At 44.7% G+C, this 25,708-nt stretch overlaps 1 protein-coding gene across 2 annotated transcripts in view; it reads right to left on the reverse strand.

The window, feature by feature from the left end:
* LOC141082717 (uncharacterized) overlaps positions 1–25,708 on the reverse strand; it is a 140,650-nt gene that overhangs the window by 22,100 nt on the left and 92,842 nt on the right. For both annotated transcript variants that reach the window (XM_073566651.1, XM_073566650.1), the window contains exons 4-6: positions 8,333–8,638; positions 7,982–8,101; positions 7,408–7,448 (exon numbers count right to left, since the gene is read on the reverse strand). In XM_073566651.1, the coding sequence (XP_073422752.1) occupies positions 7,408–7,448; positions 7,982–8,101; positions 8,333–8,638 (467 nt within the window). The remainder of the gene's footprint in view (positions 1–7,407; positions 7,449–7,981; positions 8,102–8,332; positions 8,639–25,708) is intronic.

Raw genomic sequence — 25,708 nt, forward strand, 5'->3', positions numbered from 1 at the left:
GTACGCTTCAAAAACATTTCCTTTTTTCTACTTTTTAGATTGTTGTCTAATCCATACTGAGAACACGGAGATTTTAAATGTTTAAACTATGCTATATATACCTGCTATCCAGTGATAATGTACCTTTTTTCACCTTTGTCCAATCACATCTAATCCATACTGGGCCTGAGACCGTCTGAGCCTGCCTCCTGATCTATAGACATAGGTTTTTAATGTGTAAACTATGCTACATATATACAAGTTATCCGGTGAAACTGTACCCTTTATCAACTTTCTACAATGTTGTCGAATCCATACTGGGCCTGAGAACGGCTGCCGAGCTGTTAAGCAAGCTACAGCACCTGTGGTTTGGACACGTAATTTTTTCATTTTGTCAGGAATGCCGGTTAGGCCTAATTCCGTAATTGTGGGTGACCTGCACTTACTGGGAAATCATCGCTCGCGGGAAATAATTGTAATCCCAGATCCCCATCACTAACGGTGTTCAGTGGGTTATCAGCACCTGTAAGCGACAAAAGCTGGTCCTTTCAGTGTAGTGCGCATGCAGCCCCGGACATGTAAGGGCATGATAGACCTGTTATTGCTTGATCTCGCGTGCCAGAGCCTCGCGTATCCCTCTAGTAAGCTTGACGCGTACCGCGGTGGCATGCCGGAGTCTCGGTCGTTAACGGAGTAATGCTGAGAAATCGCTAGCACAATTACAAACGGACATACCACACCACACACAGAAACGACAAAGCTTGCAATCTGTCCATCTTTTCTGTAGCTTGCATGGTTGTGGTTTCCCGGGTGGAGTCCAAATAAGCCACAGGCTCCACTCCTGGAGGTGCCCTTTTGGACATTCCTTTAAGGTTCAGCTTTGCAATCATACAGCCAACGGAAACCAAACACTTTGCCTTCATGGACGCAGTTTGGAGGTTCGTGGGAATAACGCCGCCCCATCGGCAGTTGCCATAATTTATTGGTGGGCAGTCCGACGGTATATGATCGTGTTCGATTTCAGAATTTTTTTTTTTTTTTGGTTTGTATTTTACATTTTTATTCCAGCCTTTCTTGACTTCATAAGGGCATGACAAGTCTATATCTGTGTCTCCTCCACATCCTCCTTTTACTCCTCCACCTCTTTTCTAAATGTAGTTGCCCTTTTCCATATGTTATTTTTGTCTTCTGAGCATTTTGTCTGCTTTGGGACACCTCTAAAGGTATTTTGTAATTGTTTTCTATGTGTTTGCATGTGTTTGTGTTTGCCTGCCATTGTTTTGAATGGGGTTCGATGGTGTTCTTCGAACGTTCGACGAACGTGCCTACTGTGCGACGAACCAAAACACTAGCGGGGTGGCTCAACACTACTCCTGATATATCGAAGTACATTGTTAATGTTTAAAGTATGCTATATATACCTGGTATCTGGTGATACTGTACCCTTTCAGCCAGGAAGTCCTCCTCCCACCAACACTCTAAGTGTATCATTGACACCTGTAACATTGTCCCACATGTGTGATTATTTCTTGCGGTCTTCTTGTTATATTGTGGTGTGATCCATCCTGAGCATGTGAGTGTCTATGGGTTACTCCAGCAATTTAGATGTACATTTAAAAATTACCCTAACACTGTATACAGCTCTACGCTTGGGATACATTACCCATTTACTGCTTGTTATATTCTGGTCTAATCCAAACTGACCAAGTGAGAGTTATTTTCTGACTGTGGAAATAAATACTGAAATTGACAACAATGACACCTACACTGTGTACAGCTGTACTCTTGAGATCCATTACCGTTTTATGGCTTTTTAGATTGTGTTGTAATCCATTACTGAGCCTGAGAGTGTCTGTGTGTGCCTCGTCAAATATCTACGGAGATTTAGAATTTTTAAACTATACTGTATATACCTGCTATCTGATGATACTGTACACTTTGTCAAATTTTTATATTCTTGTCTAATCCATACTGAGCCTGTGAGCATCTCTGTGTGACTGATGGAATATATAGGGAGATTGACAATTATCCTTTGACTGAATAGAGCTGTACGCTTCAGATACAGTGCAATATATCTGATGTTATTTTGGGTCTATTTTCTGTAAAATTTTGAAGTTTGGTGGAAGAGGCCGCGGACGTGGGCGTGGGGGGCCAGCTGGTGCTGATGGTGGTGGTGCATCTGCTGGTAGTTGCAAAAGCACAATAGCAGCTAAGGCAGGATGTGTTGAGCCTGCGTCATGGTCTGGCTCTGGAACACCTGGAAGGCTACCTTTTCTGGGAGTAGGTTAACCGCTTTTAAAGGCAGAGCATGAGGAACTGGTTTTGGCTTACATTGCCGAAACAGACTCCAGCAAATATGCCCTCCTCTTCTGAAGTTTCAAAAAATGCAAGCACTGAGTCATCAAGTGCTGGCTCCGGGTCAGGAAGAACCCCTTTCCTTGTGTCCTTCACCCCCACCAAAAGTGAATGATGCAGCAGGCCACAATTCACATTAGTCCATGTAGCTCTTTCTATCATACCATGCCCGGGTTATCAAGTCAAATCGTGAATTCCCAAGTCCAAGATGAATCAGACATGGAGTGTGGGTGGCCAGCCAGGGCAGTGGGGTTAATTGTTCCCGGGCCGGTGTCTCACAGGGATGTTTCACGGTGGTGGTGACCCGTTCCGTGGCCCTGGACGTCCATGCAAAGGGGTGAATTACGTTTATAGGTGAATGATACATGACGCCACCTGTCGTTTCTGATTAGATTGTCCAGCGCTGCAGTGTCGCTTCTCTGGGACAGATGTTGTGGTGCAGCTAAGATGTAGAAGCCCTGCACAGGTAGGGCCATAGTTGCAGGGCAGATGAAAGAGTTGGTTGATGGTGTGCAGTGCAGGATGTAGCAGAGCCGTGCGCCAGGCGCAGGAGAAAGATGACAGACACAGTCATGCAGTTCCTTTACCTGTACTTGGTAAGTGCCGTCCAGGACCCAGAGTACAGATGGAGATGGTCAGCCTGGAAGCCAATTTGGAATTCTCTCTTTGCAGATAGGTAGTGTGGCCTCCATTCTAGCTCTTATCTGAGGTATTCGCAGTGCTGAATTCAATGAAGTTCCCCCTGTTGACTCTCTTTTGGAACTTTCTCGTATGTCAGGCAGCCGTAGCCTTTTCCTTCTGGCTCCCACACGTCGATGCTGGGGCCTCCGAGCCTTAGTTGGGTACAGAGCATTTACAATTGCTACTCCCTCCGGTTTCGGCTGCAGGAACGTTGGTGTCCCTACAAACTCGGAGACCGGAATCCGGACCATGCGCTCCAGCTTGGAGTGAGCCTTAACTCTGCTCATCCTCCAGCTCCCCTTCTCACGTCCACACACTACCCCTTCCCTGCACAGAGTGCCCTAACTTACCTCCTCCCGACCACAGAAAGCAGCTCCTCAGAAGTCAGGTTCAGAGGTCTCCCTGCTGGCCTGGAGTGGGAAATGTGTTGTGTGTTGGTTGAACTGCTAGAGAGATCCTTCGTTGCTCCCAAGCATGACATCACACTCCCTAGGAGGAAGGTAATGCCACTGTGGCGACCGTACTCCTGGGGACGCCACAAGTGCACTGATGCCCAGCCACTGCTAGATGATTCTGCTGGTAACATTGACCCAGACCACTACATTCCCCTCACACTCTCCCTGCTCCACCGCCATGACGTCTTCCGCATGTCCTGACAGTGATATTCTGATCAGAGAGCGCAATGACATCACGTCTGTACACCCTTTGCCTAAACAGCCAAGTGCAGTGAGATGGAAGATGGGGACGACGAGGAGTCCAGACCAATACAGGGATTCCCTAGCGAGGAGACTTATTTAATTGTTTTCAATGTTGGGACAGCAATTTTTGGGGAGCACTATACTCTGGAGAATTATATATGGGGCCCACCATACACTGGAGCATTCCAAAGGTGGACATCAGACACTGGAGCAGCATTTACAGGGCCCATTATACACTAGAGCATTAGAAAAGGGGCCCATTAAATATGGAGCATTATTTGGGCCCATAAGACAGTGGAGCTTCATCCATGGGGACCAACATATACTGTAGCATTATGTGGAGCTCATCATATACTGTTTCAAACATTATATGGGACCAATGATTCTCTATGGAGAAATATATGGTCCTCATTACTCTGTATAGCGCACTATGCGGTGCCCATAATACTGTATGGAGTAATATACTGTCCGTTTTTGGAGCTATTGGAGAATTTAAAATCAATATCAATATATACCGCTATTTCTCTACCGTATCGGAGCATCATGAGTTGTGGTATGTGTTAAAGGGGCGCTCTTTGGCCCAGGGCACATGAAAACCTGGAGCCAGCCCCACCCCTCCACAACGTTAGCCAAATAACCCCCAGTTTTCAGTGCGTAACTATTATTATGAAGTAAATTAAGGTTGACAAGCTTCAGTAATAAAAATTGATGTTTTTGCCATTCAAATGGGCACTGTAGGTGTGTTTAATGTCCTCCACTCCCTGCCGACTTTGCTTCCCCATTGACTTGCATTGGGTTTCGTGTTTCAGTCGGCCTTCGACTTTTCACGATAATCGGCCGATTTCGTTCGACCTGACTTTTGAGAAAGTCGGGTATCATGAAACTCGACTCGACCCGAAAAAAGGCAAAGTCGCTCAACTCTACTTGCCACAGTTCATATGGAGTTTTCTTCAGTTTTCTGGAAAAAAGCCTGTTCTGTAGATATGTAGCGGTCATTGCTGCCTCACCCCAATATTTCTCTGGTAGTTTGGAATCTGTCAGCATATATCTTATCATTTCTGTCAGAGTTCTGATTTTCCTTTCTGCTACTCCATTTTGTTCAGTTGTGTACGGAACAGTTTTCTGGTGTTCTATTCCATTCTGTCTGTTTTCTATTTTGTGACCTGTAAATTCACCTCCATTATCACTTCTGATGACAATTGGCTTCCTTTGAAATTTGTTACTCGATCTTGTTACATAGTCTACAAGTTTATCAAAAACTTCACTTTTGTTCTTAATTAAGTATGTGACTGTGTATCTTGAGTAGTCATCTATGAAAGTCACCATGTATCTCTTTCCTCCTGATGTAGTCACTTTCTTGGGTCCACATATGTCACTATGCACCAAATCAAGTGGTCTTTTGCTTTTCATCTCTCTTTCTTTTGGAATAAATATTCTTGTGGCTTTAGATTTTATACAACATTCACATCTTATGGTAATTGAGCAATCTGATATCTTTAGATCTTTTGTAAATTCTTTTCTTTGTAGTTCCTTTATACTGTCAGGGTGTCTGTGTCCTAGAAGTCTATGCCACACATGAATACAGTTCTTATGATCATGTGTACATACCTTCATCTGTTCCTTTGGTGTGTCGAGATGATATAATTGTTCATCTGCCTTGACCTTGGTTATCACCTTGTTTCCTGCTAGAATTGCACACTCATTGTCTTTGAATTTTACAGTGAGTCCATTGGCTGTTAAACGCTTCACAGATAACAATCCGCCTTCCAATTTTGGAGCATACAACACATTCTGTACAAGTATCTTTGAATCTTGTCCAAACTTGTTTGAACAGTTTAGCATACCTTGTCCTATACCTTCTGTGGTTATTTTTCTCCCATCTGCAAAATAAATGGCTTCTTTCTTATCTAAATCAAGATCAGTGAAGAAATTCTTGTCACTTGTCATATGACTTGTTGCTACTGAATTAATAAACCAACCAAGTGATGATTTCTTGTCTGTTACTTTAAATGTGCCTTTCCAATTATTCTCACATGAATCAGAAATTGTGTTTTTCATTTTCTGTGTATGCTCTCTATGTTGTAATTTTGGTTGTTCTGCTTTCCATATGGTACAGTCTTTCTTTAAATGACATTTTTTCTTACATCTGAAACATTCTCTTGTCTCTTTATTATAGGGTTTTTTAAATTCTGTAGCTTTAAGAGCGTTTCCACTGTCCTTGTAAGTAGAAGAATCATTTATCTGTTCTTTTCTTCTGATATTCATCTATTAGTCTGGTTTTCACAAAATCTAATGTGATGTCTTTTTCTGGCCTTGTCCTAGGGCATTTATCAAGGCTGTATACGAATCTGGTAAACTGCGCAATAATATTGCTGCTACATGACTTTCTTTAATGTCTTCACAAATAGACCTTAGCTGTGATATTACTTCCATCATTGAGAATATGTGCTTCTGCATGTCGTCATTTGCACTCAATCCCATACTGTAAAGCTTTCTTAATAGAAATAACTTGTGATTTAAACTGGATCTTTCATGTAATTTTCTTAGTGCGTCCCACATTCCTTTCGCTGTTTCTTCATTTCTTATGTGTATTAATTGAGCATCATCCACTAATAATCTAATGGTGGCTCTAGCTTCTCTATTCTTTCTATCCCATGTCTGATTATCTTCATCAGGTCTATCTGTATTAATTAGCTCCCATAAATCATCTTTAGATCACAACATCTCTACTTTGAATTTCCATAACTGATAACTTTCACTGTTCAGCTTAGCTACTGTGAGTTTCCGCTCAGTGCTGCACATCATTTTTATATAATCTTACTTGTTTTATGAAGATTTTCTTTATTCTCTCTTCTTTGGAGTTCCTGTATATCTTATGTGTGGTGATTCTCTGTAATTATCTCCAATGTGCGGTCATCCAGTTCCTGGGTCATAAATTCCTTTGTCCCTCTGTATCTGGATTTTTTCTTCTCAGCCTCCGTTCACTGAGTTTTATCTCCTCCTGTTAACAGAGCTTATCTGCTTCTCTGGTGTCTGAGGTTATCTCCTGGGTGTCTCTGTCCTGGGTGTCTGGGCCTATCTTCTGTTCTGGGCCCATAACCTGTAGCAGAGTGTATCTTTTGAGACTCCATCGGTACACAGGAGAACTTCATTGAGCAAGTTCTGTTGAGTAAACAGCATTTACTTCTTACGGGTAAACATGAGATAAGAATTCAGAAGCACACAGCCTTGCTGCTGGCATAATACAGTGAAAAGCGAAAGTAAAAGTAACATCAACAAGAGAGCTTCCCTCCCCACAATACAGCAAACATATAACTTCACACTATCGCTATCTGCTGTCTGGCTAGTGTAAAGTCTTCCTTTACATAAACAATAAGTCCATTTCTGTTGCATATGCCAACAAAAACAGCCAAAAACATCTGGAAAACAAAAAAAAATTTTTTGCAAACGTAAAGACCCAGAAGAACACATACAATAGGCTTTAAAAAGGCTGCAATTAAAAGGACTAGTCATAAATGAAAAATATGCAAAAAACATAAAAAATAATCAAAATAAAGGCAAGAATGAAAAAATCATTTGGGCCTTTAAGTCTTTTCCCAACAATTCCAGCTGAGCGTGTCCAGGAGCCAGACCAACCTTTGCAAATGTTCTTTCTAGTAATACATTTTAGCAAGTTAGTTAGTTGAAAACTTACCTGACTTCTATTTTTATCAGTGGGAATGTTGCTAAATTTATCTGAAAAAAAATTGAAACATTTGAATGATGAAGGCTAAGATCTCAGAATTCCACCCTTCAGATAACATAAACCCCTGACTGAAATACGCTTCTAAACAAAGACAGTGGTTTCAAAGACAATTTACCTAGAAGTTCTAGAGTTAATTAAACCCCTTTTGACACTGCTATAATAAATCTTTAAATGATAATGTATTAGTGGTGACCCATTTCAGGAGCCCTTCACCCTTCTCTAGCATATCCACAAAGTGGAGGATATTGTATTGAGCAGTTGTCAAGTATAAATGCTAACACAAAATGCAACTTAACGGCCATATGAAAAAAAGGCAAAAAACAAAAAAATTCAAGTGATTTATGGGAATCCCAGTCTTTGGACCTCTACCAAGCTAATATTTATCACCTACTGGTCTTTTAAAAAGATTCACTCTATGATCTTTTTTATTTCATCTATTCAAATATTCCATTATTATCATCTACTCCAAAAGATTGAACTTTATGCAAAAAGTGGGGAGTCTCCATGAGTAAATGTTTCTTACCTGATCTCTTGTAGATCCATATCAGGTGACTAAACAAAGTCAGCAGCAGTACAAGACCCAATGTCACTACTGGCATCAAATAATTTTGACAATCAGAAGCAAAATTATTCCAATGTTTACCTAGGAGATGAACACCATATGCTATTTTTAAAAAAATCATTAAACCCTAAAATGATGAACAGAAGAACACCAGTCAACGACCATATAATTGGTAATGATTCACATTTGTATGATAATAATTTGAGTTTGTAGAGCTGTTTTTAAAAGTGTTCATTTTTTGGCTTATAACAATATAATATTTTGGGCAACAATTAATTATTTTGATCATTCTGATTACTTTTTTTATCTTACCTGTGTTTTGCCAGTGGACAACTACTATAGTAGAAGAATTAAACTGGACTTCACAGGTCACCTGACCTCCAGTCTTTAAGGTGCCTTTAGGAAGTGAGATGATGTTCATAAACGTCCATCTTCCATATGATCTCTGAATGGAGGTCATCTTGCCCTCGGAAAATCTTCCGGAAACGTTCCAGGTTATATAAATTGCATGAGGGACGTTATGTACCACACAAGCCAATATGGAACTGAGATGGTTGTTAAGATGAGGATGCTGGTGTGGATTGAGGAGATGGACAAATATTCCAGAGGTTGTTTTGTCTTTAAAAATGAGATATCATTATTTTTTTATAATGTCATCAATAAACGTTTTCCACATTAATTAATTTATTGGTTTGTTTATTTCATGATAGTGCATTGTGGGTTCTACCAATGACTTAGCTACAATAGAAACATATCAATCCCACTGGTTCCATAACTCACATAAAAAATATGAAAATCTCCCTTTGGCTCTAGTTTCAATAGCTAAGTCCACACATTTTTTTATCACAGCCTGTGCGTAGAAAGGGAGTCGGGCTTAAATATTAAACTATTAAAAATAAACATGTCAAGGAGGAGTTAGCCATTAAAATTGACCCATGCAGACCCTAAAAATAATTTTTAGTAGAATTTGGGGAACAGAAAAAGTGCAAATAGGGTGTTATCCCCCAGAATTTTCAATTAATTTCAAAGAACTGCTCACCTGATGGTTTAGAATGAATGCATGTACGTTAGAGATGAGAGACTTTGCCTTTTTTCGGGTCGAGTCGGGTTTCATGAAACCCGACTTTCTCAAAAGTCGGGTCGAACGAGATCGGCCGATTATCGTGAAAAGTCGAAGGCCGACTGAAACACGAAACCCAATGCAAGTCAATGGGGAAGCAAAGTCGGCAGGGAGTGGAGGACAGTAAACACTCAAACAGTGCCCATGTGAATGCCAAAAACATCAATTTTTATTACTGAAGCTTGTCAACCTTAATTTACTTCATAATAATAGTTACGCACTGAAAACTGGGGGTTATTTGGCTAAAGTTGGGGGGGGTAGGGCTAGCTCCAGGTTTTCATGTGCCCTGCGCCAAAGAGCGCCCCTTTAACACATATCACAACTCATGATGCTCCGATACGGCAGAGAAATAGCGGTATAGTTCAATGAAAAATACTTCACTTTTTACGTCTCATGACTGATAGCGATTTTAAATTCTCCAATAGCTCCAAAAATGGACAGTATATAACTCCATACAGTATTATGGGCACCGCATAGTGTGCTATACAGAGTAATGAGGCCCATATATTTCTCCATACAGAATCATTGGTCCTATATAAAGTTTGAAACAGTATATGATGAGCTCCACATAATGCTACAGTATATGTTGGTCCCCATGGATGAAGCGCCACTGTCTTATGGGCCCAAATAATGCTCCATATATAATGGGCCCCATTTCTAATGCTCTAGTGTATAATGGGCCCTGTAAATGCTGCTCCAGTGTCTGATGTCCACCTTTTGAATGCTCCAGTGTATGGTGGGCCCAATATATCATTCTCCAGAGTATAGTGCTCCCCAAAAATTGCTGTCCCAACATTGAAAACAATGAAATAAGTCTCCTCGCTAGGGAATCCCTGTACTAGTCTGGACTCCTCATTGTCCCCATCTTCCATCTCACTGCACTTGGCTGTTTAAGCAGAGGGCGTACAGATGTGATGTCATTGCACTGTCTGATCAGAATATCACTGTCAGGACACGCGGAAGATGTCATGGCAATGGAGCAGGGAGAGGTAAGTGTTTCAATTTTGCAAGTGCTGTGATCCAGAGCAAGCAGGGGGGGTCCACTCGTTGGGGACGGCACTGGCACAGGGCCCCTCATAGTATGGCGGTGTGTGGCGGTGTGTCTGACGACGGGTGGGCCCTCCCACTGGCAGAGACACTTTTGCGTACTATGAGGGGCCCTGTGCCAGTGCCGTCGCCCATGAGTATGCCCCCACCTGCTCAAGGAACCTGCACCTTTCTCTTTGTCACTGTGTAAGGTGGTATAGTATGCGTGAAGGGGAGCCTGAGTTTCCTCAGAGTCAGATTCTGGCTGTGTAGAGTGTGAGGGGAATGTAGTTGTCTGGGTCAATGTACCAGCAGAATCATCTTTCAGTGGCTGGGCATCAGTGCACTTGTGGCGTCCCGAGGAGTACGGTCGCCACAGTGGCATTACCTTCCTCATAGGGAGTGTGATGTCATGCTTGGGAGCAACGAAGGATCTCTCTAGCAGTTCAACCAACACACAACACATTTCCCACTCCAGGCCAGCAGGGAGACCTCTGAACCTGACTGCTGAGGAGCTGCTCTCTGTGGTTGGAAGGAGGTAAGTTAGGGCACTCTGTGCAGGGAAGGGGAAGTGTGTGGATGTGAGAAGGAGCTGGAGGATGAGCAGAGTTAAGGCTCACTCCAAGCTGGAGCGCATGGTCCAGATTCCGGTCTCCGAGTTTTGTAGGGACACTGACGTTCCTGCAGCAGAAACCAGAGGAAGTAGCAGCTGTAAATGCTCTGTACCCAACTAAGGCTCAGAGGCCCCAGCATCGACGTGTGGGAGCCAGAAGGAGAAGGCTATGGCTGCCTGCCATACGAGAAAGTTCCAAAAGAGAGTCAACAGGGGGAACTTCATTGAACTCAGCACTGTGAGTACCTCAGATAAGCGCTAGAACGGAGGCCACACTACCTATTTGCAGAGAGAGAATTCGAAATTGGCTTCCAGGCTGACCAACTCCTTCTCCATCTATACTCTGGGTCCTGGACCGCACTTACCAAGTACAGGTAAAGGAACTGCACGACTGTGTCTGTCATCTTTCTCTTGCGCCTGGCGCACGGCTCTGCTACATCCTGCACTGCACACCATCTACCAACTCTTTCATCTGCCCTGTGACTATGGCCCTATCTGTGCAGGGCTTCTACATCTTAGCTGCACCACAACATCTGTCCCAGAGAAGCAACACTGCAGCGCTGGTCAATCTAATCAGAAACCACAGGTGGCGTCACGTATCATTCATCTATAAACGTAATTCACCCCTTTGCATGGACGCCCAGGGCCACGGAAGGGTCACCACCACCGTGACACATCCCTCTGAGACACCGGCCCGATACCGATTAACCCCACTGCCCTGGCTGGCCACCCACACTCCATGTCAGATTCATCTTGGACTTGGAAATTCACGATATGACTTGATAACCCAGGCATGGTATGATAGAAAGAGCTACATGGACTAATGTGAAGTGTGGCCTGCTGCATCATTCACTTTGGTGGGGGTGAAGGACACAAGGAAAGGGGTTCTTCCTGACCAGGAACCAGCACTTGACGACTCAGTGCTTGCATTTTTTGAAACTTCAGAAGAGGAGGGCATATTTGCTGGAGTCTGTTTTGGCAATGTAAGCCAAAACCAGTCCCTCATGCTCCGCATTTAAAAGCGGTTAACCTACTCCCAGAAAAGGTAGCCTTCCAGGCGTTCGAGCCAGATCATGACACAGGCTCAACACCTCCTGCCTTAGCTGCTATTGTGCTTTTGCCGCTACCAGCAGATCCACCACCACCATCAGCACCAGTTGGCCCCCTCACGCCCACATCCACGGCCTCTTCCACCAAACTGCAACATTTTGCCGAAAATAGACCCAAAATAACATCAGATGTATGGCACTGTATCAGAAGCGTACAGCTCTATTCAGTCAAAGGATAATTGTCAATCTCCCTATATATTCCATCAGTCACACAGAGATGCTCACAGGCTCAGTATGGATTAGACAAGAATATAAAAATTAGACTAAGTGTACAGTATCATCAGATAGCAGGTATATACAGTATAGTTTAAACATTCTAAATCTCCGTAGATATTTGAGGAGGCACACACAGACACTCTCAGGCTCAGTATTGGATTACAACACAATCTAAAAAGCCATAAAACGGTAATGGATCTCTAGAGTACTGCTGTACACAGTGTAGGTGTCATTGTTGTCAATCTCAGTATTCATTTCCACAGTCAGAAAATAACTCTCACTTGGTCAGTTTGGATTAGACCAGAATATAACAAGCAGTAAATGGGTAATGTATCACAAGTGTAGAGCTGTATACAGTGTTGGGGTAATTTTTAAATCTACATCTAAATTGCAGTAGTAACCCATAGACACTCACAAGCTCAGGATGGATCACACCACAATATAACAAGAAGATCCGCAAGAAATAATCACACATGTGGAACAATGTTACAGGTGTCAATGATACACTTAGAGTGGTGGTTGGAGGAGGACTTCCTGGCAGAAAGGGTACAGTATCACCAGATACCAGGTATATATAGCATACTTTAAACATTAACAATGTACATCTATATATCAGGAGTAGTGTTGAGCCACCCCGCTAGTGTTTTGGTTCGTCGCACAGGAGGCAAGATCGTCGAATGTTTGTTGAACGTTCGAAGAACACCGTCGAACCCCATTGAAAACAATGGCATACAAACACATAGAAAACAATTACAAAACACCTTTAAAGCAGACAAAATGCTCAGAAGACAAAAATAACATATGGAAAAGGGCAACTAGATTTAGAAAAGAGGTGGAGGAGTAAATGGAGGAGGTGGAGGAGACACAGATATAGGCTTGTCTGTTGTGAGTTCATTTTCCCCTTCACCATTGAGGTCTGATGAACTCCCTCTTCTGGTGAAGGAAGGTAGTGAGGCTGATTACAAAGCACCTGAGCAGAATGATGATGACTGGGTGACTGGGATTGCTGACTGGATATAAGGCAGCCGACGCCCTTCTGCCTTGCGGGTGATTACTCTGAGGGATTCTTGGAGACCAGTCTGATTCCTGCTCCTCAAAAGCTAAGTTTTCTGCTCTACTTTTTGCATTTGTGTTTTGGTTTTGTTTTGCCTTGTTTTTCTGGATTTCTGCCTTTCCCAGCTGTGTGAGCTGAATTCCTTTTTGCTCTGTCTTCAGATAATACCTGAGTACTGATATAGTCTTTTTGAAGCCTAGCGTCTTCAGGGCTTTTTTCCCTATCAGCTGTTGGCTCTTGTTTTTGAGAGGGTTTTGGCGGATTGCAGACAGCAGCTTTTCTATTCTGTCCTATTTAGTTAGCTTGGGCCCCATCATTTGCTCAGCCTATCTTTCTATCTGTGTGAGTGTTTTTTCATCTTGCTTCACCGTCATTATGTTGGGGGCTGCCTATTGCTTTGGGGTCTGCTCTGGGGCAGTTTAGATTTCCCTTTCTGTCTTTAGGCTATGTAGTTCTCCGGCTGTGATCGAGGGGTCTAGGGCACCATAGGAACCCCCCACGGCTACTGCTAGTTGTTGTTAGGTTCAGAGGTCTGCAATCCGATAGCTGCCAACTTCTCTGGTTTTCTGGACTTAGCTAGTATTTCTGTTTTTGCCTCCTATGGTGACTCATTCATAACACTTGTCATGCCCTTATGAAGTCAAGAAAGGCTGGAAAAAAAATGTAAAATACAAACCAAAACAAAACAAAAAATTCTGAAATCGAACACGATCATATACCGTCGGACTTCCCACCAATAAATTATGCCAACTGCCGATGGGGAGGCATTATTCCCACGAACCTCCAAACTGCGTCCATGAAGGCAAAGTGTTTGGTTTCCGGGGGCTGTATGATTGCAAAGCTGAACCTTAAAGGAAAGTCCAAAAGGGCACCACCAGGAGTGGAGCCTGTGGCTTAATTGGACTCCACCCGGGAAACCACAGCCATACAAGCTTCAGAAAAGATGGACAGATTGCAGGCTTTGTCGATTCTGTGTGTTGTGTGGTATGTCCGTTTGTAGTTGTGCTAGCGATTTCTCAGCTTTATTCCGCTAACGACCGAGACTCCGGCATGCCCCCGCGGTATGCGTCAAGCTTACTAGAGGGATATGCGAGGCTCTGGCATGCGAGATCGAGCAATAACAGGTCTATCATGCCCTTACATGTCCGGGGCTGCATGCGCGCTGCACTGACAGGACCAGCTTTTCTCGCTTACAGGTGCTGATAACCCGCTGAACACCGTTAGTGATGGGGATCTGGGATTCCAATTATTCCCCGCGAACGATGATTTCCCAATAAGTGCAGGTCAACCGCAATTACGGAATTAGGCCTAACCGGCATTCCTGACAAAATGAAAAAATTACGTGTCCAAAGCAAAGGTGCTGTAGCTTGCTTAACAGCTCGGCAGCCGTTCTCAGGCCCAGTATCGATTCGACAACATTGTATAAAGTTGATAAAGGGTAACGTATCACCGGATTACAGGTATGTATAGCATAGTTTACACATTAAAAACCTTTGTCTATAGATCAAGAGGCAGGCTCAGACGGTCTCAGGCCCAGTATGGATTTGACCAGATTGTACAAAATTGAGAAAGGGTACATTATCACTGGATAGCAGGTATATATAGCATAGTTTAAACATTTAAAATCTCCGTGTTCTCAGTATGGATTAGACAAAAATCTAAAAAGTAGAATAAAGGAAATGTATTTGAAGCGTACACCAGTATACACTTTTGGTGGTATTTTTAAATCTTCATATATATTTCTGTCTCAGTAAGACAGTCCAGCCTCTCCGCAATAGGAAATGAGATGCATACAATTACTGACATAAAGTCTAGTGATTGAAGAAATCTAGGAATTAATAATCACGGGAAAAACTTCCATCACAATTCTCAGAGGCGATGCTGACCCTCAATTAATTTGTGTATGGAGACAGCGAAAACATTTCTTTGTGAAGAAAGTGTTGCTGTATCGCAGTACCGTTGATCCCATCAGTGTTACTCATCTCCATCAAATTTTTATCACAGGGAGAGATGTAAACATGTTGCTCACTGCCTATCATGATCTGTCACGTAACTTTGGAGTGCAAAAGACAGAAGCCACAGGCCGTAGGCGATTCTATGGGATTGGCATGAGAGGGCACATTTAAAAATGGACGCCGGAATGTCACACGTCTGTGAGTAGGAAAACTGTGAAAGCTGATGATAAACCACCACTGCATGTCACTGTGAGTCGACGTCCATAAGAAATGGAAGCCATTGATCATCTGAAGCTAGAGCCCGGCCAGCGGGACAAGGCATAGCTACGTCTTAACCATTATCTATCAGTTCAACAAATTTGTAGTGGCAGTCCCAGTGAAGGATTTAACAGCCCAGACTGCACAGCAGAGGAGCAGGGAGAGGTAAACATTGCAAATGCTGTGGTCCTGCCCAAGCAAGGGGGGCACATTCGTGGGAGTCGGTACTGGCACTGGGCCCCTCATTGTACGGCGGTGTGTCTGATGGCGGGTGTGCACCACCCCCGTCAAACACTTGATTGCACTATGAGGGACCCTGTGCCAGTGCCCGCACCTAAGAGTTGGCCTACCCACCTGTCCAGGGCCATGGCACTCTCACGGTTACGTGCGCTAGCTGGTGACTCCGGCCATGGGGGGGAGGCAGCCCAGTTAGGGAGGTTTACAAAATGGCATATGTTGATGTGGGACATTCAGCTGCTGCTAAAGGCGAAATTGGTCAAGTCCGAGGAAGAGGAGGACCAAAGCATGCCATTTTTCAGGCAACCTATGTGTCATCAGGGTAAGGTGGGACAAAATCCTTGGAAACCCATGCATGGTTCATTTTAATGAAGGTTAGATCATCCACATTTTGGGTCGACAGACGGGTCCTTTTTTCTGTCAGGATTGATCCAGCTGCACTGAAGACTCTTTCCGATAGCACACTTGCAGCTGGGCAAGCGAGCTCCTGTAAGGCATATTGTGCCAATTCAGGCCAGGTGTCCAGTTTAGCGGCCCAATAGTCAAATGGGAATGACCTGTGCGGGAGAACATCGATATGGGACGAGAAGTAGTTTGTAACCATAGTTGACAACTGCTGTCTCCTGTCACTTTCAATCGATGCAGTATTACCAGTCGTGTGAGCGGGACTTGAAAAATCAGTCCACAACATGGTCATGAAACCCCTGTCTCCAACACCACTTCTGATGTGTGCACCACGAACACATCTTCCAAGCTGCCCCCGGCCTGTATGGCTCATGTGAGAACCATCACCGCTGCTGTGTGCTGGGAATGCCTCAACCAACCGGTTTACCAGAGTTGCTTGTTTGTTAGCCAATATTAGGTCAAGGTTCTCCTGTGGCATTATGTTTTGGAATTTGCCTTTATAGCGTTGATCCAGGATGCTGGCCAACCAGTAGTCGTCATCGTTCATCATTTTGGCAATGCGGGGGTCCCTTTTTAGGATCTGCAAGGCATAATCTGACATGTGGGCCAATGTTCCTGGTGTCAATGATGCACTGCGAGTGCTGGGTGGAGGAGCACTTTCTGGCAAATCCACATCCCTCCAGTCACGCACAAACCCTGTACCAGACCTTGCCACGCCAACATTTTCACTTGCCCCACGAGATGCATCCTCCTCCCCTAAATAATCATCCCCATCATCATCATCCTCCTCCTCTTCCTCTTCTTCCTCCACCTCGTCCAGGAGAGGTCCCGGAGCAGACATTGGCTGACTGTCGTCAAGGCTTCTCTCCTCTTCTTTCTCCGCATCAACCTCAGCTGCAGACGCCTGCTCCTTAATGTGCGTCAAAGTTTGCATGAGCAGACGCATAAGTGGGATGCTCATGCTTATGATGGCATCGTCTGCGCTTACCAGCTGTGTGCATTCCTCAAAACATTGAAGGACTTTACAGAGGTCTTTCAGCTTCGACCACTGCACACCTGTCAACTCCATGTCTGCTCTCAAAGTGCCTGCCCGTGTATCCTCCCACAAATGCATTACGGCCTGCCTCTGTTCGCACAGCCGCTCAACCATGTGCAGGGTGGAGTACCACCTTGTTGCAACGTCGATAATTAGGCGGTGCTTGGGAAGGTGGAGCAATCACTGTAGCTTCTGCATACGACTGAAGTGTACCGGCGACCGGCAGATGTGCGAGCACAGTCTTCGAACCATATGGAGCAGGCCTGTTAACTCCGGATAATTATTGAGGAAGCACTGCACCACCAGGTTCAAGGTGTGAGCCAAGCAAGGTATGTGTCTGAGTTTTGAAAGTGCTATGGCTGCCACAAAATTCTGGCCGTTATCACTAACTACCTTGCATGCCTCAAGATGTAGACTGCCCAGCCATGACTCAGTTTGTCGCTGAAAGTAGTCGGCCAGTACCTCCGCGGTGTGTCTGTCGCCCAAACACATCATCTTCAACACAGCCTGCTGACGCTTTCCATTAGCTGATCGATAGGGGGACACCTCGTGTGCAACACTGGCAGCTGCAGATGGAGTGCTGGTGCGACTGCGCTCTGTGGACGAGCTTTCGCTTCTGGAGGAGGAGGAGGGTCGAACGCCTACAGCCAACTGTTTCCTATACCGTGGGCTAGGCAGCACTGTCCCACCACCGCTGTACCCTGTGGACTCTGCATCCACCACATTAACCCAGTGCGCAGTGATGGACACGTAACGGCCCTGGCCATGCCTACTGGACCATGCATCAGTTGTGAGGTGCACCTTTCCATTCACTGATTGCTTGAGTGCATGGACAATGCGGTCTTTCACATGAAGGTGGAGGGCTGGGATGGCTTTGCGAGAAAAGAAGTGGTGACTGGGTAGGTCATAGCGTGGTACTGCGTAGGCCATGAGTTTGCGGAAAGCTGAGCTTTCAACCAAGCGATAGGGCATCATCTCTAACGAGATTAGTCTGGCAATGTGGGCGTTCAAACCCAGTGTATGCGGATGAGAGGATGAGTACTTTCTAGTCCTACTGATAGTCTCTGGGAGGGTGAGCTGGACTTGAGAGCTGCATATGGTGGAACTAGCGGTGGACATGGCGGACTGAGAGAGGGTTGATGATGGTGATGAGTTGGTGTTCTTTCTGATGGCCTAGATTCAGTCTTTCGTTGATATAACATTGTGATTCCCTGACTGCTTTGGCCTTGCGACGACACCTCAACATTTGCTGCTTGTGGTGTGGTAACCGGTGGGCTTACAGTGGGGGAAACAATGTAGCATTGCTGACTACATTCTTTGGGAGCAGTTGCACATGTGGTACGTGAGGTTTGGTAGTTCGTCCACGTTTGCAAGTGCATGGTGGTTAAATGTCTAAGCATGCAACTGGTATTCAAATTTCTAAGATTTTTCCCTCGGCTAAAGGTCTTTGCGCTCTTCTTACAGATAACCTTTGCCTGATCATTAGGATTTTGTTCAAAAAAGTGCCACACTGCACTCTTCCTACTATGGAAGACATTTTGAGGCCTTGCACGCTCTGCTATTTTGACCGTCTGGCCAAGCTGTCCTGCAACTCTTTTGGTTTTTGTAACACGTTTTTGGACTGCTCAGGGCCTGCCAGATAACAGCTGTTGCGATGTCGATGCCTGCTGCTGATGCTCCTCCTCCTCTTCTGAGCTATTGGCAGGGGCACCCTCTTCCCCCAATGGATGCCAATCTGGGTCAACAACTTGGTCATCCATCACCTCCTCTTCAATGTCATGTGCACCTTCCTCTGTGTCACCGTGACTGGTGGTATAGTATGCGTGAAGGGGCACCTGAGTTTCATCAGGGTCAGATTCTGGCTCAGTACACTGCGAGGACAATGTAGTGATCTGAGTGAATGTACCAGCAGATAAATTTAGCAGTGGCTGTGCATCAGTACACTCCATGTCAGATTCATCTTGGCCTGGGTAATTCAAGATTTGACTTGATAACCCAGGCATGGTATGTGAAAACAACTCCATGGAGTAATCTGTAGTGTGGCCTGCCGCATCCTTCAATTTTGGTTGGGGTGAAGGACACAAGGAAAGGTGTGGTTCATGACCATGAGCCTCCAATGACAACTCAGTGCTTTTATTTTTTAAAACTTCAGAAGAGGAGGTGATGGAGCTGGAGGCTGAGTCAGCAATGTAAGCCAAAACTTGTTCCTGAAGCTCCGGCTTTAAAAGCGGTTTACCTACTCCCAGAAAAGGGAGCCTTCGAAGCCTTGTGAAGCCAGACGCTGACGCAGGCTCAACACCTCCTGCATTTGGTGCTATTTTGCTTTTGCCACTACCAGCAGATCCACCACCAACACCATCATTACCAGCTGCCAACCCCCGCCCACTTCCACGGACTCTTCCACCATACTTCCTCATTTTGGGGGAAAATGTACCCAAAAAAACACCAACTATATGGTACTGTAAAACAAGGTACAAGGTGTATATAGTAGTGGGGAGAATTTGAATCTCCTTACACACTTCTGGACACTGAAGTATTCTCTCAGGCCCTGTGTATTTTACACCTCAAAGTAACAGGCTGATTCTGGATGGTGTAAAAAAGGTGTATAGAGGACTGGGGAGAAATGGAATCTCTCTACAGACTTCAGGACACAGTTGGATCCTGTCAGGCCCTGGGTATATTACACCTCAAATTAACAGGCTGATTCTGGATGGTTAAAAAAAGGTGTATAGAGGACTGGGGAGAAATGGAATCTTTCTACAGACTTCAGGACACAGTTGGATTCTGTCAGGCCCTGGGTATATTACACCTCAAATTAACAGGCTGATTCTGGATGGTGTAAAAAAAGGTGTATAGAGGACTGGGGAGAAATGGAATCTCTCTACAGACTTCAGGAGACAGTTGTATTCTGTCAGGCCCTGTGTATTTTACACCTCAAAGTAACAGGCTGATTCTGGATGGTGAAAAAAAGGTGTATGGTGTATAGAGGACTGGGGAGAAATGGAATCTCTCTACAGACTTCAGGACACAGTTGGATTCTGTCAGGCCCTGTGTATTTTACACCTCAAAGTAACAGGCTGATTCTGGATGGTGAAAAAGAGGTGTATAGAGGACTGGGGAGAAATGGAATCTCTCTACAGACTTCAGGACACAGTTGGATTCTGTCAGGCCTTGTGTATATTAAACCGCAATGTAACAGGCAGAAATTGCCTAGTGTATGACAAACTACAAGGTGTACATAGAATTGGGCAGAATTGGAATCTCCCTAGAGTGTAGGTCTGTAAGAACGGACAAACTCCTCGGCTTTTTCTTACAGAGTCACACCCAGATAGCTTCAATTTGGCCGTGATACCAGCCGGTACACGGTACTGTGTGAGGCGCGTACACGTACACCGCTGTACCGTGTGTATGTAAAATTGTCAAGCTCTGTGTTTTTGTATACGGACAATATAAACCACCTGAGTTTTCTCCAAACACAATTGGATTTGTATTTTTATGGCAGCGTGGATTTAATCCACATATCACATCCACATGTAAATAATTTTTACAACAAGTAAGTAATGATCAGTACAAAATAAATAGTATAAAGTGATTGCAAAGTGAATCCATATTTTATGCTGTAAAATTAGATCAAGAAGATACAAGATGCATTACGAAATCTTCTGTTGTGCAAATCAAGTTTTTATGTTAACTTGTTCACAACCTATAAAAAAAATGTACATCATGGTCCAGAGGTAGTTCCTGCAGTATGATGGAGATTTTCATCAGGTTGGTGATGGTCACCCAAAAGATCAGTGACAGAAGTCAGGCTGTAAATCCTATCCATCCTCCTTCTGCAACTACAAAGATCTAAAGTTAACACCCTTGACCCTTGCAATTTAACACCTTAGGTGATGCTGTCAGTAATAATGCAGCATTTAATGGATTTGACATAGGGAGGAGACTCACTCTTTCACCCCATCATCCCTCAACATTAATTATATGCTGTTTTGGCACCTGGGAATAACTGACCCACAGGGCTATAATTTTAGTTCACCTAATAATGACATTTTGCAGGGTATGATATGAAAAAACACAAAACAATTGAGCTCGAGTTTAAGTTGGTATACAAAACCTGCAAGAAACAAAATGATCATATATACTGCTGTAATTAAATAAGTAAAAAAGAAAAAGTGCATTTAAATAATATAGGGTCCTTAGTACCTTCTTAGTAAATCCTGTTTTTGATCAAAAAAGCATAAAAGCCATCCACCATCGGCAAGGTGACCCAGATTGGGACGGTCCTACACTGTCTAATATTAAAAACCTTACCATGTTTCAGAATTGACGTCATTGTGTATAAGGGCAGAAAAAGGGCTGGGTCCCAAACTGTTGACACCAGCCATGGGAAGCTATTTAACCCCTTAATGACTGCCGATACGCCTTGTAACGGCAGCAGATAAAAGGTACTTATTCCTCAGCTCCACTTTTTAATGGTGCTGAGAAATAAGGGTATAGCGCCCCCCCCCCAGCTTTGAAATTTCTTTGGGGTCTGGAGTAGTTGAAACCCCAGAGAACATGATTCAGGTCGGTTTTTACTGACCCTGGTGTTGCAATCACCATTATTAACAGAATAACGGCAAGGGCAAAAAGTCTGATTTCCCATTTAATTTCTCTCTCCTCTGATGTGATCGCATATCAGAGGAGAAAGAAATGAGGGTCCCCCGAGCTCCCCCTGTACCTCCGGTGTCTGTAGACTCTCCCGCATCCTCCTGTCCTGTTCCCCGGCGTCTTCTTCTGGAAAGAAAATGGGGGGGTGTCACGATGACCCGTCCTGTGTGACGTGACCAGCAGGCCGGTAACTGAAACAACAAGACGCGGCACGTGATACTGTCCTGTGTGACACGGCCCGCAGGCCAGTAACTGAAACAAGACACGGGGAAAGGGGAGACAGTTACAACGGTGGACCCTGCGATAGGGAAAGGGGACGTGGAGACCTCCTGCACTCCCCTGAGTCAGTGTCCCTAATGCTCCTAACGTTCCCTATGCCGGTTCCGCACCGGGCGCAGATCAGGAACCTGTCGCCCTAGCACACCCTACACCTATCCCTTGCTAGGGAGCTGGGTGGCGCAAGCACTGGCCCCACCGCTGTACTAATACACACTAAGGAAAAACACAAAAAGGGAAACACCACTTAACTTTACTCTGTTGCTCTTGCTCCTGGCAACAGAGTCCACCACCAGAATGCAGCTCTCCTCCTGAATAGCTGCCACCAAGCTCTGTCAGAGCTACAAGGAAATCCCCTCTGACTCTTTTCACACCAGGGCTAAGACAGTGCTGCAAGGAACACTCTCCAGCTCCTTCCTCCACCAAGGATGGTTGACATGAACACTATCACCAACACTGATTGCAACACCTGTGACTCTTATTGCAGAGCCAGAGCAATCACACCCGCATTATAATCATGTGCACAACTAAAGAAACCAGAGTGCAATGATGCTCACCACCACCGAGGGCAAACTTAGAACAAAAGACACCACAGTGCAATAATCCTAATGGCCACCGGGGGCAAAAACCAAACAAGCACAGCTTAAGAAAAAAAAGGTTACCTGTGCTTTTTATCAGTCCTAATCCAGCATGGATCATGACAGTACCCTCCCCTTAATGAGGGGCCTCTGAACCCTCAAGACCGCTCCTCATCAGGGAACCACCTACAGCGGGGACGCCCAGACCCAGAGTTCATCCCAGCAACTACCTGCACGTCAGGTTGATGAGAAACAAGCCCTGTTATGATTGAGTGGCCGTAGGAGGCAGACACAAAAAATAGAAGCTACGTCCAGAAAACCAGAGGAGCTGGCAACTATCCGATTGCAGACCCCTGAACCTATCAACATAACTAGCAGTAGCCGTGGGGGGTTCCTACAGTGCCCTAGACCCCTCGATCACAGCCGGAGAAACTAAATAGCCTAAAGATAGAAAGGGAAATCTAAACTGCCCCAGAGCAGACCCCAAAGTAAAAGGCAGCCCCCAACATATAATGATGGTGAAGCAAGATGAAAAAACACTGACACAGATAGAAAGATAGGCTGAGCAAACGTTGGGGCCCAATCTAATCTAAACAGGAAAGGTAAGGAAAGCTGCTGTCTGCAGTCGGCAAAAAAACCCTATCAAAAACATAGGCCAGCAAGCTGAAATGGAAAAAGACCCTGAAGCAACTAAGCTTCAAAACTAAATCAGCACTCTGGTATTTTCAGGAGAAAGAGCTAAGGAGTACAGCTCACACCAGCAGGGAATGGCTGAAATCCAGAAAAAACAAAGCAAGGCACAAATGCAAAAAGCAAGGAAGAAAACTTAACTTTAGCAGAGCAGGAATTCAGACTGGACTCCAAGGATACCACAGAAAAATCACCCGCAGGGAGAATGGGCGTATGCAGCCTTATATCCAGTCTGTGACTCCACTCAGCCAGTCATCATCATTAATCTCAGGTGTCTGATAATCAGACTCACTACCTCTCCTTACTAGAAGAGGGAGTTCCTCGGGCCTCAGTGATGCAGGGGAAAATGAACTCACAACAGTACCTCCCCCTTGAGGAGGGGTCACCGAACCCTCAACCACGCCACCAGGGCGATCAGGGTGTGCCTGATGAAAGGCACGCACCAGTCTTTTAGCATGAACATCAGAGGCAGAGACCCAGGAATTATCCTCCTGACCATAACCCCTCCACTTAACCAAATACTGGAGTCTCCGTCTAGCCAGACGAGAATCCAGTACTTTCTCTACCTCATATTCAATGTTACCTTCAACCAATACAGGGTCTGGAGGTGCCACTCCCGGAACAACAGGTTCAACAAATCTCTTCAACAAGGACTTATGAAACACATTATGGATTTTAAATGTGACAGGAAGGGCCAAACGAAAAGAGACCGGATTAATAATCTCCAAAATCTTGTAAGGTCCAATAAATCTAGGCTTAAACTTAGGAGAAGCCACCTTCATAGCAATATTTTTTGATGATAACCACACCAAATCACCAACCTTAAACTGGGGACCAATGGTCCCTTTTCCTGGGAGAGAGATAACTTATCCACCACTTGGTCCCAGATCTGGTGCATTCTCTCCACCACAGTGTCAACCCCTGGGCAGGCAGACGGCTCCACCTGCCCTGAAGAAAATCGAGGATGAAACCCAAAGTTACAAAAAAAAGGTGACATCAAAGTGGCAGAACTAGCTCTGTTATTTAAAGCAAATTCGGCCAAGGGTAAAAATGAAACCCAATCATCCTGATCAGCGGAAATAAAACATCTCAAATATGACTCCAAGGTCTGGTTTGTTCTCTCTGTCTGCCCATTGGTCTGAGGGTGAAAGGCAGAGGAGAAGGACAACTGAATTCCCAGCTTGGAACAGAAAGTTCTCCAAAATCTAGACACAAACTGAACTCCTCTGTCAGACACAATGTTCTCAGGAATCCCGTGCAAGCGAACCACCTGTTGCAAAAACAGGGGCACCAACTCAGAGGAAGACGGCAACTTAGGGAGTGGTACAAGATGAACCATCTTAGAGAACCTATCACAAATCACCCAAATAACAGTCATCCTTTGAGAGACAGGCATATCAGAGATGAAATCCATTGAAATATGGGTCCATGGCCTCTTGGGGACAGGCAAAGGCATCAACAACCCACTAGAGCGGGAGCATGATTTAGACCGGGAGCACGTCCCACAGGACTGCACAAAATTCCTGACATCACGAGACAAGGAGGGCCACCAAAAAGACCGACTCACAAGATCTCTAGTACCAAAAATACCTGGATGACCAGCCAAAGCAGAGCAATGAACTTCAGACATCACTCTCTTCTTCCACTGGTCAGGAACATACTGTACAACTTTCCACTGGGACAACGCTCAGGTTTGTCTCTCTGGAATTCTTCCAGAGCACGTCTCAAATCGGGCGAGATGGCAGAAAGAACTACCCCTTCGCCTAAGATGGTAGCAGGTTTGGTCACCACAGGAGAATCAGCAAAGAAACTCCTAGAGAGTGCGTCTGCCTTGACATTCTTAGTTCCAGGAAGAAAAGAAACCACAAAATCAAAACGTGTAAAAAACAAGGCCCACCTAGCCTGTCTAGGGTTCAAGCGCTTAGCCGACTCTAGATAAATCAAATTCTTGTGGTCGGTGAGGACCACGACTTGATGCTTAGCTCCCTCCAACCAATGTCTCCACTCCTCAAATGCCCATTTCATGGCCAACAGTTCCCGATTCCCCACGTCGTAGTTACGTTCAGATGGAGAGAACTTTTGGGAAAAGAAAGCGCAGGGATTCATTTTAGATGTTACAGGATCCTTTTGGGACAAAACAGCTCCTGCACCAATCTCAGAAGCATCCACCTCTACCTGGAACGGAAGTGAGACATCAGGTTGCCGCAAAACCGGGGCGGAGGTGAATCTTCGCTTCAACTCCTGAAAGGAAGAAACAGCCTCCGGAGACCAATTTAACACATCAGCACCCTTCTTAGTCAAATCAGTCAATGGCTTGGCAATACTAGAAAATTTTGCTATAAATTTCCGATAAAAATTAGCAAAACCCAAAAAACTTCTGGAGGGCCTTCAAAGAAGTGGGCTGAACCCAATCATAAATGGCCTGTACCTTGACTGGATCCATTTCAATAGTTGACGGAGACAAA

The sequence above is a fragment of the Dendrobates tinctorius genome, unplaced genomic scaffold, assembly GCF_039654945.1.
Source record: "Dendrobates tinctorius isolate UK_male_01 unplaced genomic scaffold, ASM3965494v1 ptg000019l, whole genome shotgun sequence".
NCBI classification, from domain to species: Eukaryota; Metazoa; Chordata; class Amphibia; order Anura; family Dendrobatidae; genus Dendrobates; species Dendrobates tinctorius.